Genomic DNA, 18048 nt, shown 5'->3' with positions numbered 1-18048 from the left:
AATATCTGCAACCTATAATCTTGGTTAAGCCTCACCTGTAGCTGGTGAGGTTGCAAAGGAATCTGGCAAGAGACAGGAGGCCTGCATTCTATCCCATGCAGCGAGCGTAGTTTATAAAAACCAGACAGAACTAGGTTCAACTCTGAATTTCGCTACTTACTACCCATGCAATAGCGATCAAGTTATTTAAAACCCTAAGCCTCAATTTCCTCATCTATAAAACGGGAATAATGGTAGTTCTTATCTATATGTCAAGAATTAAATGTCTTAATATATAAAGCACTTTGCCTAGAGCTTAAGACATAATAAGTAGATGCCCAGTAGATGATGATGGTGATGAAGATGATAATGTGATGATGATAATGTGATGATGATGATGATGAAGATGATGGTGATGATGATGTGATAGTGATGATGATGGTGATGAAAGTGAGAAGGAGGAAGAGGAAGAGGATGAGGAGGGCCTTGTGGTGGTGGTAGACGGGCGTAGTGGACTGACACTCCTGTATCTACCACTAAGAAATAGCTCCATGGACAAACCACTCACTGGCCCAGCAATCGGCCTGTGACATGGCAGGCAGGCAATTAAACTCTTACTGAATGAACGAATGTCCTAATAATTTCTAAAGCTCATCCCAGCTCTACAACGTGAGATAATCCCATGAGTCTGTACTGATCTTTTCCTGGATCTTGTGGTGTAAACAGAGGAGTGATGCGTGAACTCTGTGCGGTACTCATCAAGAACCAGTTTAAAGGCTCAGTTACTCCATTCACTTCAAGCTGCCATATCTTTAGGGAGCAAGAAGAAAGGGATGGTCAGGAAGAAGAAAGGGATGACCAGGAAGGGGAAGAAGAAGTTGTGAAAGAAAAGTAGCGGGGAAGCTGAAACTAAGGTGTGGGGAAACAGGTTCCCACTCACTCCAAGTGGATGGAGCCTGCTCTCTGGGGAGACCTGAGCAGCTGGTCACTTCAAGATCAGCGAGGACATTTACGAAGCAAAGAGCATCCTCAGAAAGCTCGAGAGCACCAAAGGCACGTGGGTTCAGAGCTGCAGGTGGTCTTCGTGAATAGACGGAACCTGCCAAGACAGGCAGGCTGGGCATTTTCTGCCGGGCACGTGGCCCCTTCTCAATTGCCTGTGCTGACTCCCAGCTCTGCGGGTAGAAAGAAACCCTGGCCGGTTTCATCTGGCCAGAGAGAGCCAGCGCACCTCCGGGCTGGCTGCGCTCACTTGCTCGAGAAACCAAACTCCTCACGCCGCTACCCGGCACAGGCTCCCACCGAAACTCGCGTGCTCTCGTGCCTCTGACTGCACTTTCTATTTTTGGCCTGTAGGATGCTGACTATGCCAAGCCTGAAACCACGGGCGCCCTAATAAAAAATATAGACCTGTATCGACTCAGCACCTCACGGGGTCTTCCCAGGCCCTGCTCCGCCCTCCCGTGAGCCCTAGAGCTCCGGTTCTGTGTCCCCAGTTTTTGGCCTCCGTGTCTGTCCCCAGATTCTGCCTCTCCACCGGCTTGTATTTTGTTTTGTTTTTCTTTCTCATCCCTAGATATTGTCCTTCAGCTCACCCTTGGTTATCCCAACCAGGGATAAGCACAGACTCACATTTTAGCCTTATGTTTTTCCAGGGGTCTGTTTTCTCCCTTCTCTAAAGAAACCCTGGCCATCCGTGCAGACCGAGTGTCTCTGCTGTCTCTGAGCTGGCTTCTCAGGAGGAGCCGGAACATCACATTCCTCTTCTGCGCATCTCGAGTCAGGATTCCCATTGGTTGCTCGCTGTTTCGTCTCCAGAATGTGACTTTGCGCTCCTCAAGGGGAGTAATGCTGTTTTATTCTGGGCCTGGCCCAGAGCCTGCCGTAGGTGCTACACCTGCCTATGCAGCAGGTAAACACAGACACTCAGCAGACACTAGGTCAGCCCCCAAACAAAAGGGAAAATGAATTCCTCCATCAGTGGAAAAGACCGGGGATGTCTAGTTTTTGGATTTGTTGTTATGTACGATGTACTACTTTCATTAGTCCCAATTTATATAACACATGTTCCCTCTGAGATCCATCCACTTTTTCCATTTTTGAATAGGCTAATCTGAGGGTTGGACATGAACACCGAAGCCATCGGAGAGGACAAAGGAGAAGCTGCTGCTCTGAGCAGCGACTCGTGGTAAAGAGTCATTGTTAATTGATTTTTGAGAGTTTGTGAAGCATGAAAAGCATTTCAGAAGCAGTTTGGTGCCAAAAAACACAATGGTGCCATGTCACTCAGCTAAACAAGACACGGAAAGGGCACGGATCGGAAGTCAGGAGACAGGCTTCCAGCCGCAGCTGCGCCACCACCAGCTCCGTGACCTCACAAACCTCACTTAACCCGTCTGGACCCCACTTACTGTAAAAGCAAGGATCTGAACCAGACCTCAAGCATCCTACTACAAAGCTTCTCTGACCCGAGGATAAATTTTCCAATGCATTTGACTGAAATGAAAACTACCCGTGAACAGCAGCAATGGGGACGGCAGGGGAGGCGCCAGTGACAATGGCTGCAGAGCTCGGGTGAGCAGGCGTTGACATCTTCTCTTCCGGGAACACACTCAAATGATTTCAGATCCAATTAGAGGACACAGTGTTTATGAACCAAAATACGCATTATGAACATGTGCCTTCTGCCCTCGATTACATTTTGTTCAGTTGTTAAAAAAAAAAAAAAAAAAGAAAGAAAGAAAGCCCAAGCAAGGAATATAGATTTAATCCAGGTTCAAGTTCAAGAGGGAAAATGCATTTATGTGCATCTGGGCATGGGGCACCACTGTTCACTTGGCACTGCTCTAAAAGAATCCTGTGTGTTACTTTCGGTTCCTCTCTCTGGAGGAAAGAGAAAGCAGGCGCACAAAGAGAACAAAGACCGTGGAGAAGGCAGGAACGCTCGGCTGTGCCTCCACTGTCCCTGTTGCTAAGCAACATGTCACATCTCCCTCTGAGAAGCGCGTCTCCAGGGGTGACGTGGAGGAAGCATCCTCAGCAGACCCATTGCTCATGAAGCCAACGCCGCGCTGACGTCTGTGACTCAACACCGCAAAGACGGGAGCCGGATTTTACCAGATACATGTTTTCTGAGAATGGCAATCTGATGATCGCCCCAGCACAAGCTCTGGTATCCCCCTTCCAGAGCCAGAGAGCATCTGAGAGGCAAACTACTGCACCCCAACTGTCGAGGCGGCAGGGGAGTGGGGCAGCTATTTCTCATGTGCCCAGAAGGGCGTGGGACTCACCACTTATCCACTTGGCCTCAGGGTCGTGGATTTTGAAATCTTCACTGAAGAGATCTTCCACGGTGACCTTCTTCTTTTGAGACAGACTGTTATCTTCCGCTAGAAAAAAAAAAACCAAGGCAAAAATAATTAAATTTCTTTTTTAATTGGTAAAAGGGGAAGACCATAAACATTCTGATTGCCATTCAGAACTAGTGACTGCGGCAAAACAGACAATAACCTGTAAGTGACTGGTAAACTAAAGCCAGTCTTGCTTTTTGTTTTTAATTTAAACTATGAAAAACCATGGTAAGGAGATCAAGATTCAGTAAAATGTCATCATTTCCCCTCTCCACATTTGCAACACACAAATAATGATCATATTTCGCAGGTATAGAGGTAGATAGTTGTTTCAAGATTGATTCATGAGCAAGGTGGGGATCGTCAAGAGAAGAAGGTACAAATGTCGGGGATGGATCTCAGTTGTGTCCTATAATAAATCATCCACTAAGCGCTCATTAAACGCTACTACCATGTTCCCCCGAAAATAAGACAGGGTCTTATATTTATTTTTCCTCAAGAAGACACCCTATGGCTTATTTTCAGGGGATGTGTTATTTTTTGTAAGTGTGGTACAACAATCTACATTTATTCAAATATAGTTAAGTCATCTTCTTCTGGAACATCATCATAACTCTCCAAACCCCGAATTCCATCCTGAATTTCGTGCGGCTCTATTTCCTTTAGAACCACTGGCCCCAATCTCTCATGTCGAGCAATAGAGCTCTCATGGGGCACGTGAGAAGGGCTGTCCATCTTCTTTACCACTTCGCAACAAAATGCATGGATTGTGCAGATGCGCTGTGTAGCTAGGTCACTAGGTCACACACCTGTCACTAGGTCTTATTTTCAGGGTAGGGCTTACATTGTGCAAATGCTTAGAAATCCTGCTAGGGCTTATTTTTTGGGTAGGTCTTATTATTGGGGAAATACGGTAACTATAGGCAGCATTGGGTGCTGGGAATTCAAAGCCATATAAAATATTCCCTAGGTATTTATTCTCCATAAGCTGCACTTGTCCCTGGCTGTCGCTGGGTTGTGGGTTAGAGAGGTTCACGATCAGAAAGGACCACACCCCAAATATCGGGTACAAACTACCAGGTTCCACCCTGCCTGATCTTGGTTACTATGCTTAGGAGTAAGCATCTGGGACAAAGCCTATGAAGGCATTAAACTAACATTCATCTCAAGAGTGGATGTTTAATTAACTGCACTAGTGGATGAGGCTTTAAAAATCTGGCAGCTTTTACCCTACTTCCAGAGGTCAAAGCTTCTGGGGTTTTGGCTATCCCTCAGAAGAAGCTCTTGCCATTAGAGGCACAAAAATCCACTTACCTACTTTGAAAAGACAAAGAGCTGTCCGGAGGTCTGACCTGCGAGCCTAAGCCAACAGATAAAACACACACAGGCAGTGCATGATGTCACCCTCACTCTCGTTATACGAATAAGAAATTCTTAGTATCGGCCTGACCGTTTCTGATGGACGCCCTCTACCTACAATGCTTACTTGCTTCTCTGACCTCCCACATAGAAGATGCTAAATGCCACCACATGGTTTTTGAAGACTCTCAGTCTTCATTTCCTCAGTGTCCCGTTGTGCTGCCGTGCAGGGCAATCTCAGTGCTACTGCGTGTGCGGGGCTCTGTGTGCACCCACATTAAGGGGCTATGGATTGCTGTGCTTTTGCGTTGTGACGTCTGTCTCTCTTTTCAGTTTCTAGCTGTTACACTTCTTGGGCTGTCACTGTGGTTGACCTCAGCAGGACCCTTTGCCTATTTTAATTTTCTGTTTGAAAAACTGTGGCAGATTAGGAAAACAGCAAGAAATGCTATTAGAATTGCATAATGAAATAGGGATAAATAATCTCTCGATGAAAGCCCCAGAGCTTCTTCTAGAAACTTCTAGTTCATAGATTTTTTATTATGTCACTTTTCGTTTCTTCTTTTTGGCTGCTATGGTTGTTAACAGATTGCTAACGTTGTCAGAAAAAGTCATGTGTTCCTTTGTGCATTGATGGATTTCTTGAATATCAAATAGGATTAACATGCATAAAAGTCTTTGAAAATTACGGAATGATGTGATGTGATTCGCGGTGGCCTCATTGGTAGGCTTGAGCGTGTGCATGGAGCTGTCCCAGGTGCTGAACACGGCATGTTAAACCAAGGCAAGTTCTTTCCTCTATGAAAGTTCTACATACAATGGAAGCAGCCCAGGCAAAGACACACAGCTTCAAACACGATGCAATTCCACATGCCAGACAATGAGCGAGAATTTTAAAGATTACTAGATAATTGATCTAATAAAGCTGTGATAAGTATACGGCCAGAAGATAAATAATCACATTAAAGTTTAAATGTTATCTGATTAAATGCCCACTATTTAAGGCTGATTCTGGTATCATATTTTGAGGTGTCCATGTGCCTATTAAGAAAATAATGTAAGACTGCCATTAAAACAAATTTTAGAAATAAAAGATGGAAAGGCAAATCATTCACCTTCTGAAAAGTCGTGTTTTTAAAAATGTGCTTTATTTTTAAAACTATTACTTTATTTGGCTTTAAAAGATATTTTAAAAACATACAAGGCTTTTATTACAGGGACTGTTCGTGGTGGAGGCGTTATGACATGTACGAAGTGCTCCGTGCAAGCCAGGGAACTCGGCTCTGCCAGTGACTAGCTCCACGGCGTAAGGGGCTCACTGCCCTAGACCTCGACGGCGCATTTGCACTTGAAACTATCATCTCGCCAACTCACAGGCTTAAAGTCTGATTCATTCCCCAAATCATGTGGGATGACAAGTAACTGCCACATTTCGTGAGCCACGCCGAGCCCCAAAGAATCAGAACGGGAAGACTTTACACCTGGCCGCGGCAAGCTCACAGGGCGGTGAGAGCCAAAGTCAGGTGAATGACCCCAGACAGCAGCCCCTGGGCCGAGCGAAGCAGGACCCGCCACGCTCACAGTTAAGGGGAGCAGGGAATGAGAAACTGGGAGGGATTCTGGAAAGACTTTCCTGGGGAGAGAACCTGCTGGCCAAGACCAAAGAGACAGAAGAGCATTGAAGCTAGGAAGGACGGCAGGGGGCATGGAGGTGTTGGCGGTGGGGGTAGCATTTTCAGGAAGCTGTGAGTATGGTTCGTGTCGGTGTGGCAGAAAGCGTCAACTGGAAATCGCTAGCGAGGAAGGTAGATTCTCTCTTTATATTTGATTTTTTTGAAATTCCATTAGAAAAATGTTCACTGGTGGATTTTCTTTAAGAATCCTGCTTAACAGGCAAGAGTGTTTTCAGGTTAAGAATCACGTTTCTTCCCATCAGGAATCTCAACAGTAACGACCCCACTCAATTCTGCTTCTCACCTGCCCACCCTCCTCCCGGAGCCCCACCTGGGCCGCGCCCCCGCCCCCACCGCCGGCGTTTGCTCTCATGCTTTCCACTTTTTCACGTCTGTGGGTGCACTGGCATGATTTCTTCAGTTCAGTCTTCCACTTACCGATGTTTTCTTCTGTATGTCTAGATTGTTCTTTCATCCAGCTACTCATTTTTTAAATTTAAGATAATTATATTTTAATTTCTAATATTCCTAAATAGCTCTTTTTTTCAAGATCACCTACTCTTATTTTATAGTTTCAAGCTCTTTATCGTATTGATAATTCCTTTAGAAACCTAAAATGCAATTTTCTGTTTTCTCTATCGATTTAAATTTCTTTGGTTTTCAGTTTTCGTGTTTGGCTGGTTTCTACTTCTTAGGGGACGCTTTCTGAGGTGCCTTGTGGTTCCTGGCTCTAAGCTTCCGGTCCACAGCGTGCTGGGTCCCGAGATCTCCCTGTTGGGTGGTCTCAACAATGTTCTCAGGTAGTTTTGAGACAAGGCTCTCCACTAGGCCTTCCATGGCCATCTGGGCTGGAGCCCTTTGACCCAAATGGGTCACGTGATATGAGGTCCTCTGACCACGAAGCCAGTTTCAAGGTGGGGGATCCCGTCCACCTCTGGCCTCTCATAAGAACCAACATTCGTGCCTCTCCTGTTGTGCCTGACTTCAGACTCTAGGTCTTAGGGTGACAGAAATTTGTCCTTCCTGCGGTAGGTTTTTATCTATTCCTTCTTTCGAGCACCCTTTCCCTTCCAGGTATTTGAAGAGCTCCTACTCTTGTTTTTTTTTTTTTTTTGGAGACAGAGTCTTGCTCTATTGCCCAGGCTAGAGTGGCATCAGCCTAGCTCACAGTAACCTCAAACTCCTGGGCTCAAGCAGTCCTCCTGCCTCAGCTTCCTAAGTAGCTGGGACTACAGGCGTGCACCACCATGCCCGGCTAATTTTTTTCTATATATTTGTAGTTGTGCAGGTATAATTTCTTTCTATTTTTAGTAGAGACGGGGTCTCGCTCTTGCTCAGGCTGGTCTCAACCTCCTGACCTTGAGGGATCCTCCTATCTCGGCCTCCCAGGGTGCCAGGATTACAGGCATGAGTCACCGCACCTGGTCTCCTGCTGTTGTTTTTGAGTGCAGCTATGTTAACTATTACTTTTCTGTCACTGATACGTGCTTGCAGTCAAAGCGGGCAGATGTCTGTGCTCCATCTTCCATCTTACACTGGAAGCCAACATAAAGTTACAGATTCAAGAAGCGGCCAGTGGCTTTCCTAGTTCGGACTTCATCCTGAAGGCAACTCAGAGATCACTGAAAAATAAAGTTTCCTTCAGCCCTTTAGCTTGGAAAGCCAGACAGCAACTCTAACCAGCTCAGCACCCTGTTAGCTCACCGGCTTGCACGCGCGCTGCAATCTGCAGAGGTGAGGTTATTCTCTATGTAGGTCAGGGAACGATGCAAATTTCTCGGGTTCCTTTCCTTTCCTAAGGTATTTGCTAAACAGCTGTGCTGTTAAACAGTAAAATTATTGGAGAATATTTTAGAGTTCCTTCTCCAGAGATTTTTAAAACTAGAAAACTAAAAATAAACCACCCGGGTGCAGCTTCTCGAGGTGCTGCCGTCCCCGCCAGCAGAGGTGAGCAACTGACACGCCCCGTTTGCTAATGGAAACGGGGAAATCCACCTGATGAGTCAGAGGCCTCTCGGGAGTTGGGCTCTCATGAGCCACTGGTATAATAAGCAATGCGTAGGTGCTGGGTAGGGTGCAGTGAGGGTCACTATCTCTCTGACCCTTACCAAGGAGGAGGAGGAGGAAGGAGAGCCACACTGAGGAAGGCAAGCCTGAGCCACTGAGAGGCGAAATGACTAAAGGTGTGTGGAGAGTTGGCGGGCAGGTGCCACGTCCCGAGTGTGTTCAGAACTCAAGGGAGACGAAGCCCACGTTCGCCTCATCAGAGACGGCATCACTGGGAGGCTCAGAGTAAATACTCTCCATACTCAGAATAATTTCTAGGCTATTTCTACCAAAAAAAAGATAATGTGCTTGCTCCCCTGACAAAAATTTCAAAAAAAAAAAAAATCTGGAAATCAAAGCAGCTGTCCATTTTTCAGTGTCTCTGCTATTAATTCACAGGTTCCAGTGAGATTGCTTTTGCTTAAAAATGAACCATTGCAGCCTCTTCCGTCAATGATGAACCTAGCATGATGCTGCTTATCAACAAGGAAGAGGCTCAGTGAGAACACTGCAAATACTTCTTTTAGTTCTGCCAGCATGTTTATTGACTGAGCGCCCTGTGTCCAATACTGCTCCGCGCCGGACCCTATCCTTCCTTCCTTCCTTCCTTCCAGTAAAAGAAATGCAGTCAATGACGTCTGTTGTAGACACTACTCATATTTCCTTGGGAGAGTCTTATCATAAGGAAAGAATGAATTTATATCATGCTGTACTATCCACAGATTAGGAACAATGAAATTTAAAACCAGGTAGCATGTCTGCAAACTACAATATGAATTTCGGGGATTTTCACCTAATCTCGAATTAAAGTGTCCCACTGTGGCAGACAGTTCACCATGTGAATCCTCAGGTCAGAACCAAGAAGGCGACGTCTCATGCATAGGCAAACACTCTGGAGACAGAAGCAGCAGCAGCTGCGAAGTAAGGAAACACTCTCTCCCTTTACAAAGAGTGACATTTACTCCAAAATACATCAAAGTATATTTCTCTGAAGAAATCTCTCTGGAATCGTCCAGCCCTGCACGTAAGAAACTAAATAACTATGGTTGGGATAAGAACCTGACTGATACTGGAGGAGCTATTAGAAAATCCACAGCCGACACCTCTTTGGAATGTCCTTTTTTAATGTTTTACTTGTCCAAATTTGATCATGCCTTTTTTTTTTTTTTTTTGCTGCTACGAAGGAGTATCACTGAACTGGTTATCTGCTTTCGAATCTATTTCCCATTCGAGCTTGATGTTTTCCTTTTCTTTTTAAGATGTTTTCCTAATTCTTTTTAAGAATTGTGACTTTTTCATCTATCTAAGGGATCTGGTCCATAGTAGATGTTCCATCAATTTCTTTTGGATGAAGATAGCATTTGTTTTAAAAATCTATGCCTTGGCTTTTGTTTCTGACTTTTTTTGTACTGTAGTCTTTATGTTACTAAAGTATATTATTTGTGGCTATACTCCAAATTTATGTCTATGAAAAGTCCCACAGATACTGATCTATCTTAAAAGTTTTTTTCTTACAAGTTCACATCTTCAAAGCTATCTAAGAAAACTAGTAGCATAATATCAAAATTAGTCACATAATTCTTTTTTATTGAAGTGGAATACCAGTGGAAACTAAGCCAACCAGTATTTGACATAACATAAACATTAAGAAATTCTAGTTGTGTTTTTTTTAAGCTTCTAAATAAAATACATCAAAGGTATCCATCCCCTGTTCATGTCCTTACTCTATTCCTTTAGATCTAGGAAATAAATTGAAATCTTAAAATATTTTTACCAACCTGCTTGCTTTAGTGAGTTACAACCACTGGGTACCTGTGAATTCACATAATAATCTGAACATAGGTTGATATGTTTACCTACCTAGTTTATCTCCTTTTAGGGACATCTTCATTGGAGATAGAATTCATATGCCATAAAATTCACCCATTTAAAGTGTACAACTCAATGGTTTTGGTACATTCACAGGGTTGTGCAACCTTCACTGATCAAAGTTTAGATTAGAACATTTTTATTACCCGAAAAAGAAAGGCCATCACCATTGGCAATCACTCCCCATTCTCGTCCTCTGCTCAGCCCTTGGTGACCAAAAATCTTCTTTCTGTCTCTAAACATTTTGCTATTCTGGGCATTTCATATGCATGAAATCATATAGTATGTGTTCTTCTGTGACTGGCTCATTTTCACTTTGCACAACACTTTCAAGGTTCTTCTATGTTGTACCACGTATGGAATGTACCAGCACTGCATTCCTTGCTGTGGATGAATAATATTCCAAGGTAATGATGTTGGGCATCTTTTCATGTACTCATTGGCTGTTTGTGTACCTTCTTTGGAGAAATGTCTCCCCTTATTCAGACTGTAAAAGATGCTAAAGTTAAGAGATTTCACTGTCAGAAGAGAAAAAGCTGAGGATGTGGCTGAACAACCTTTGGCTAGTACTTTGGAAAGATCAAAAGTTCAGAGGATTCAGTCATACCAAAGGGCCACCGAAGAGGTTAAGTGTGTGACTTGCAGACCCCTGCAGCTATCTCAGCAGAAGCCAGACATGGAGTTTGGAGCATCTACAAAAATCTTGGGCCTTTTTTTTTTTTTTAATCTAATGGAATGCATCCGCATGGCATACATAGGAGATCCACATGTTCCTAAGAATTTTATTTCCGTAGAAACATTGCCATCTTGGACTGAAGGGGACAGAGAGAGCAAGATGCCAAAGAAGGCTGTTGGACCCTCAAAATTCTCAGGCTGTTTAGTGATCTAGGATGACAATTGTTTTCTCTCTCTCCATGGCTTCATCCACATTTTCAGATGCTACAACCAAAATAGTTAAATATAAAATTGTGAATGTTTTAAATGTATCCTCCATTGGGAATGAAATAATGTTTGTTTTTTTTGCAGCAACTTGGATAGAACTGGAGACCATTATTATCCTGGGTGAAGCATCTCAGGAGTGGAAAAGCAAACACCACGTGTTCTCACTTATAAGTGGGAGCTAAATGAGGGGTGCATGTAGTCGTAAAGTACATATGGTGTAATGGACATTGAAAACTAAGAAGGGGCAGCGTTAGGAGGGTAAGGGATAAAAATCTGCTCATCACGTACAGTGTACACTGTCCTGGTGACAGACACGCTGAAAACCCCTGACTTCAGCATTACACAATTCATCCCTGTAACGAAAAAACACTTGTACCCCCTAAATCTATTGAAATAAACAAGATGAACTTATTATTTGCTGGTAAATTTTCCTAAGGTGACAAAGAGGTCGCAAATATCACCCAAAGCTGAGAGAAAGAGTAGGAAGGCCGGTGGTGGGCTTGTGCAGAAAGCCTTTTCAGGCATGCCGATTTCCCCGCTTTATCTAGTGGAAAGTCAAGACATACATTGAAGATCAATGCAACAGGTAATTTATAGACAAAGAAATTTTCGCATATTGTCATGAAATAGATCTAGAGGTGACTTAAACAATGCTCCAGGTTTTTATGAGTCAGGGTAAAGAAAAGGAAGTGAAAGGAAATGCAAATGAGCTCAACTTCTGACCGTCATAGTTGGTAGTCTGTGGACACTAACCAAAAAGCATCATATTAAGAAGTATACGAATAAATACCACAATGCCTAAAATTACAAATTGTGAACAGTGATGGTATCTAGGGATTGGCTATAAAACTGACCGTGCGAGAAAAAGATTATTATTATTATGTTTAATTTGATATCTTTCTTACTGTTTGTTTTTTCTATTTACATATACATTACTTGTGCAATAGCATTAATAAAGTCATATGCTGACCATAAATATATATTCACACCAGCACGTGTGTTCATGATGCACCAACCCTAAGTAAGGCCGGCTGATTTAACTTCCCAAACGACTGCATGATTTGCCGCATGAACAAACGTGTCTCACACTCCCAGTAGAGAAATGGAGAGTGGAGCGATTCTTCACCCCACGCCCACCGGAACGGGCACGTGAACCCCAAGCAGCTGTACCACACTGCAAACACCATACACAAGTGACCCGAGGCGTGATTTAATATCAGAAATCATTATTTGTCATGCAGAACATGTATCTTTGATATGAATCTCATTGGCTTCACTGATTGATCTGTATTTAATTTGCCTGTCTCTGTGAATTTAGTGCAGACTGTAAAAGGAGCTTAAATCTGTTTAACGCATGTGTGTACAGTAGTAAGAATTAAATGAGTGCTAGAGACAGGAATTGACTTTTCCTCTCCGATTCTGAAAAACATCAATATCCACCTCCACGTGAATGGGTCTCAGTTTCTCTCCTGCTGAAGGTGACACAGAACCACATTTTGAAGCCGAGAGGTGTCCCCTGGAGAGCTGAGGGAGGACCCGGCACGGACTGCGGGAAGGGGCAGGAAGGGACACCTGCGTGCAGTCACTGTCCTACAGCGCCGGCACGTCACTTCCTAGGTCTGATCTCCACGCGGCCCACGGCTGAGGCTGCTTGTGAGATACGGACGCTGTGAAACTGCCACAGCGTTTCCTGCCCCTTGTCTCCGTTTGTCTGGGCTGCTGTGACAACTGCACAGGCTTGATGGTGCACACCAAGAGATGCTTCTTCTCTTACAGCTCCGGAGTCTGGAAGTCGGGAATCCGTTTCTCTGGGCCAACATCAAAGTGTCGGCCGGGCTGCACGGCCTGGGAGGCCCGGGCAAGAGTCTTCTTTGTCTCTGTAGCTCCTGGGGGCTGCCCGCACTCCTCGGCTCGCGGCCACATCACCCAGTGTCTGCCTCTGCAGCCGTGCTGCCGCCTCCTCTTCTGTGTGTGCCAATCCCCCCGTGCCTCCCTCTGACGGCATTCGGGTTCCACCAGATAATCTGGATAATCCTCCGTCTCGCTATGCTGAATGGAGCCACAGAAGACCCCTTGCTTGGCCACATACGGCAGCACTCACAGGTGACAGGGACTAGAATGCGGCTGTCTTTGAGGGGACCTTTTTTAGCCTCCCACACCCCTCAAAACCTTTCTCCCATCTCCGACTATCCTACCACTTTAGAAGACATCCCCCGAGGATACAATGATCATACAATTACTGAATTAAAAAAGAAAAAAAAAGATGTGAAGAATTTGAGTAAGGGAAAAGCAAGAGAAAAGGAGACTCATTAAATCTGAGGTTCTGTAAATTACCACTTAACCTAATTTCTTAACTCTCACTTAAAAGCACAGAGTCGATTTACAAAAAATCTGGGATTTAGGGAATGCAAACTAGCAATCTGAGAAAGTGCATGTGGTATACACTTGCAGGTGACCACGGTTGGTCAAGTAGGCCTTAAGGTGACGAGTTCTGCCTCAAAAAGAAGTTGGAACCATTTCAACCTGGAACTTCGTTCTCCTGGCCCCCTGACCCGCCTAGCTCATGTTATAGACCATTTCTCTCCAGTTCTCTGATTTTATTTTACCACAGATCTTTATGGTCTACAGGTGACCCTGACCCAGGATCGTAACTCGACATAAACTCCTGAATTGCTGCTCTTGTTTCCTGACAGGCCAGAGAATTCCCTAAACGGCCACTCGTATACGGGCCAGCTGCATGTGACATACGGCCCTAAGGACTCCCATGTTAATTTCAAGTGGACCAAGAGGCTGTCATCGAAACCAGGCAAGAGACTCCAGACAAAATCAGGGTCCCGGCATAAGAGTCCCTCACTGCCATGGTTTGCATACAACCTTGCCTTTAACATAGGGTGTAGCAATGCTTAAACCTCCCCCGCTTTAAGGATAAATATGGAGACACTTTGCCTTCATGGAGAGTCTTAATGCAAGCGTGAATAATAAGCGTCTGTCTCCATCCTTTAGAAAAACGGCTCTTTAGAGTCAAGATCCGACAAATACGCAAGATGCACCCAACACTCCTTCTAGAATTAATGGTGCAAAGGCAAAGGAGAGACCGTTAAGACGCTCCCAGGGACCCACTTCTCAGGACCGTGGAAGTTTGCAGCTCACTTTAAGGCAGGTGGCAATGTAAACTCATCTTTTCTTTCTGGAGAATCTGTCAGAACTCCCTCTTTCCAGCTTTGCTTCAATTTAAAGAATGATTCGAAGTCACTGTTCGAGTTCAAGGCATGCGACTGCCTTCCCCACGTATTGTACAAACCGAGGGTCGTGCTCGTGTGGCTGTCCCTGCAGGCTGCTCGCCAAGCCACTGCCCCTCTGCCCTCTTCCCACTTAGCCAAGGCCGGCTCCCGCGCCCCGAGGGACTTCCCAGCGCCTTCCCGCTGAGGCTGCCATGCAGCATGGTCAGAGCACACAGCTGTCTCCCTGAGGGTTTTGGGAAACGGAAGGACCTATTCAGGGAACTATTTCCTCCATGGTGGGGGGGAGAGATGCATGAGGCCAGTCCTGTGTGTCCCTCCCTGTCTGCCTGCGTGGGCCAGGATGCACGAAGCCACCACGGCTGCTTCACCGACACGCCAGTGATGGCAGCAGAGAAAGGTGGGGACAGCCTGGCTCTCGATGACATCCCTGAGCCGCTGCGCCAGCCTGGGACTGCCTACGTCTGCACTTGCTCTGTGAAATGATGCAGACACCTGCAGTTTGATCTGTTTTAGTTAGCTGCTCTGTTACTTGCAGACAAAAGCATTTTAACTAATAAACTATAAAATCTGGCTTTGTATGCATGCTCGAGCAGATCTCTGAGACGCCCGTGCATGGGTTGGCCAGTCCATGGACATCCCCACGTGCGTCTAAATGCGTCTGTGCACACACGTGCCCTTTCTCTCCTTTCAGTGGGGATAAGATGACTTCAGTCTCTATCGGCTTCTGAAACCGGCTATGGCGTAGGACTTGGCGTAGACAATAGGTGCTATTAGAGCCCATCTCAGACCCGGGCTGGGCGTTCCCGAATCTCCACTCTGCTGCCAGCCCTCCTCCCCGCCCCCCCCGCCTGCAGCCTTCACCTTTGACCATTCTCAGCCCCTCCATGACGTCCAGGCTGGCTTGTCCTCTGCCCAGGGATAACCTTGACTTGTTACGGCTCAGGGTGCTCTTCCCTCTTGGGTTTCCTCCCATCTTCCCTGGACCTGCCTCCCACAATCTCTCCCTGTTCGTTCTCTGTGATGCTCCTTTGAAGGCTTCCTGTCCCCACTGGTCTCCCCATGTCCCGAGCGTGATCTGTGATCCCGCGCACAGCAGGCGGGCTCAGTCAGCATCAGCAAACTGAGCATCAACGGTGGCGGCAGCCAGAACAACCCTCTGTTTCGTGGCCAGGGTAGACCCCGCCCACCAAAGCAGTGGGCGTGAGCAAAGGCAGTCCGGAGTCACAACCAAGCGCTCGAGTGCAAGTGGGCAAGGCCAGAGACCTACTCGCCTGACCTGTGCTTCCTGTGAGGGGACCCTCGGGCCAAAGTGCCTGACAATGGGCGGGGCGTGGCAAGACTGGATTTGGTAGGTGAGAGAACACAGGAAAATGCCCAGAAGATATAGGGCAAGCCACCTATTTCTGTAAGACTAAAGAATTATGAGGTTTACACTACTTGTTCTGATACACACAAAAGCTATTAAATTATTGTTAAACTATTTTGCAATTTTCATAGAGATGATCTGGGACTTTATAATGAAATAATGCAATATAGGTTAAAAATTGGGCACCGATGCCATCTAAAACACAGCAACGGAGCTCACGAACATCATGTGGACCAAAAGAAGCAGGTGTAAAAGTAGACCTACTACATGATCGCATTTATAACATAAATGTGAAAAGTGTAAAAACTTGCAAAGCTATTCTATGATGTCAGAAATTGGGCTATCCTTGTGGGGACGAGTGACAAGAATGAGCTACAAGGGGGCTTCTGGGAGGGGGGGCTACTCTCTGGTTTTTTGATCTGGGCGCTGACCATAAGATCATGTTTGGCTTGAATATTCATCAAACAATAGAATATTCATTTATGTTTTATTCATATATTTAATTTTATACAATGTTTATATATTTAATATACTATGTATTCTATATGCCTATTATTCTTCAATAAAATGTTTTAAAGTAATTTGTTCCAGAATTTCGAAAAGATAAGCTGAGGGTTAGTTAGGAGCACAAGAGCTGCAGCTGCCAACAAAAGGCACAGGCTGTGCGTGACCTACCGTAGACTCTCATTTAATATCTGAAGATAAAAAGGTAACTTTGAGTCTATTATTCCAAAGAGAACTCTGGAAAAGAGCACAGACCAGCGAGGGAGAAATGAATGACAAGATTGAAAAGGACACGTTCTCATTTGGCAAATCCCTTCGGAACTAAGATTGCCTTAAACACTTTTAATTTGATTTCTGAAACATAAATCGTGCATCACCGGTGATAATTAGGCTGCACGACAGAACAAGGACCTTGTTGTTCAGAACCATCTCCACGAGGCCCTTCTGGGTCCCGGTCATCGGAGGGCATCCGTCACTGCCCGGATCTCCCGCCCAAGTTGGGAAGGGCCCGTGTGCTGGGAAACACGCTCACGTGAAGACTGACGGGAGCGGGCTCAGAAGGGGGTTTTTAGTTAAGTAGAAAGCAGGCATTGTACTCTGAGTTTCAATAAATCAGAATACAAGACTAGAAACCGGTAGCGCTTGAAAAATATTGCACATAGTACAATTTCTAACTACGTCTACCAAAACACAAGCCATGCTGGCGGGGAGCCCCGTGCCGTGGGCGTGCACCCCAGACCTGAGCAGGTGGGTTCAGAGCGTGCCTGTTTTCACCAGGACGCTCCAGTCCTTGAGGCTAAACCGTGTCCCTCTTCCGGAGGAAGCCACTCCCAGCCCGGTGGTGACCTCACCCCACCAGGTCACCGCTTTGGTCACCTCCAGCACTCTGCAGGCCTCAGCCTCGCCCTCGCGACTTCTACCTTGGCTTAGCGGTCACATCAGTGTGGGATTCTCCTTGCATGCGCCCTGTCTTTAAGTAGACTCCAGGCTGCGTGGAGAGCATTCGTATCTTCCTTTTCCACATTCTGTCTGGCACTCAGCACGGCATTCCCAGCTCCTCGCAGGGGTCCCTAACGTTGGGTGGCTTGATGTCACTCTGAATGTCAGTGAATTTGAGACAGCTCTGCAGCTACTGGCAGGTGGAATGATTGACATCCTCCTCTGCCTGACGGAATTTTATGACAAAACAAAGCCACTGTCGTGTTGCAGCAGGGGGACACAGCCTGGCTGCAGCAGCAGAGAGCATCAGCTCAACGGTCTCTGCACAGCGCGGCCGGACAGTCCCAAGCCCAGGCACATGGCCCGGGACGTCACGGTCTGGAGACGCAGACACCTCCTGCGGAAGCCCAGCGGGACCGAAAGGTTAAGCAAGGCTCAGCTGCGCTTTTATTCTAGTGGGAAAATAAAAGACAATTCTCCTCCCCAAAGCCTGGTCTGGAATCCAGGGGTTCAGCAGAGCCCCACCCCTGCTGGTCGCCGCCAGCTCCCCGTTGTTGCCCCTGACAACTGGCCGTCAGCGTGGCGAGAGATCACAGTTTACAAGGACTATATTCTCTATTTATTGCAGAAGAGATGCTGCTGTGTTTGCTCCTGGTGCATGAGAACTGAATGCAAAACGCTCTCCGGATTAGCCGCTGGGCTGGAGAGAGCTTCCTGGAGTGTCGCTGAGACCGAGGGGCTGCTCTCTGCCAGGCGTCGAGCCGAGCGTGGGAGACAAG

At 46.0% G+C, this 18048-nt stretch overlaps 1 protein-coding gene across 3 annotated transcripts in view; it reads right to left on the bottom strand.

The window, feature by feature from the left end:
- The window catches only part of DPP6 (dipeptidyl peptidase like 6), an 827489-nt gene that overhangs the window by 341494 nt on the left and 467947 nt on the right, over nt 1–18048 (bottom strand). For all 3 annotated transcript variants that reach the window (XM_076006752.1, XM_012786244.2, XM_012786246.2), the window contains exon 3: nt 3270–3368. In XM_076006752.1, coding sequence (XP_075862867.1) covers nt 3270–3368 — 99 coding nt within the window. The remainder of the gene's footprint in view (nt 1–3269; nt 3369–18048) is intronic.

This window comes from Microcebus murinus, chromosome 9, assembly GCF_040939455.1.
Source record: "Microcebus murinus isolate Inina chromosome 9, M.murinus_Inina_mat1.0, whole genome shotgun sequence".
NCBI classification, from domain to species: domain Eukaryota; kingdom Metazoa; phylum Chordata; class Mammalia; order Primates; family Cheirogaleidae; genus Microcebus; species Microcebus murinus.
The sequence above is the reverse complement of the archived record's forward strand: the minus strand, read 5'-3'. Positions and strand labels throughout refer to the sequence as shown.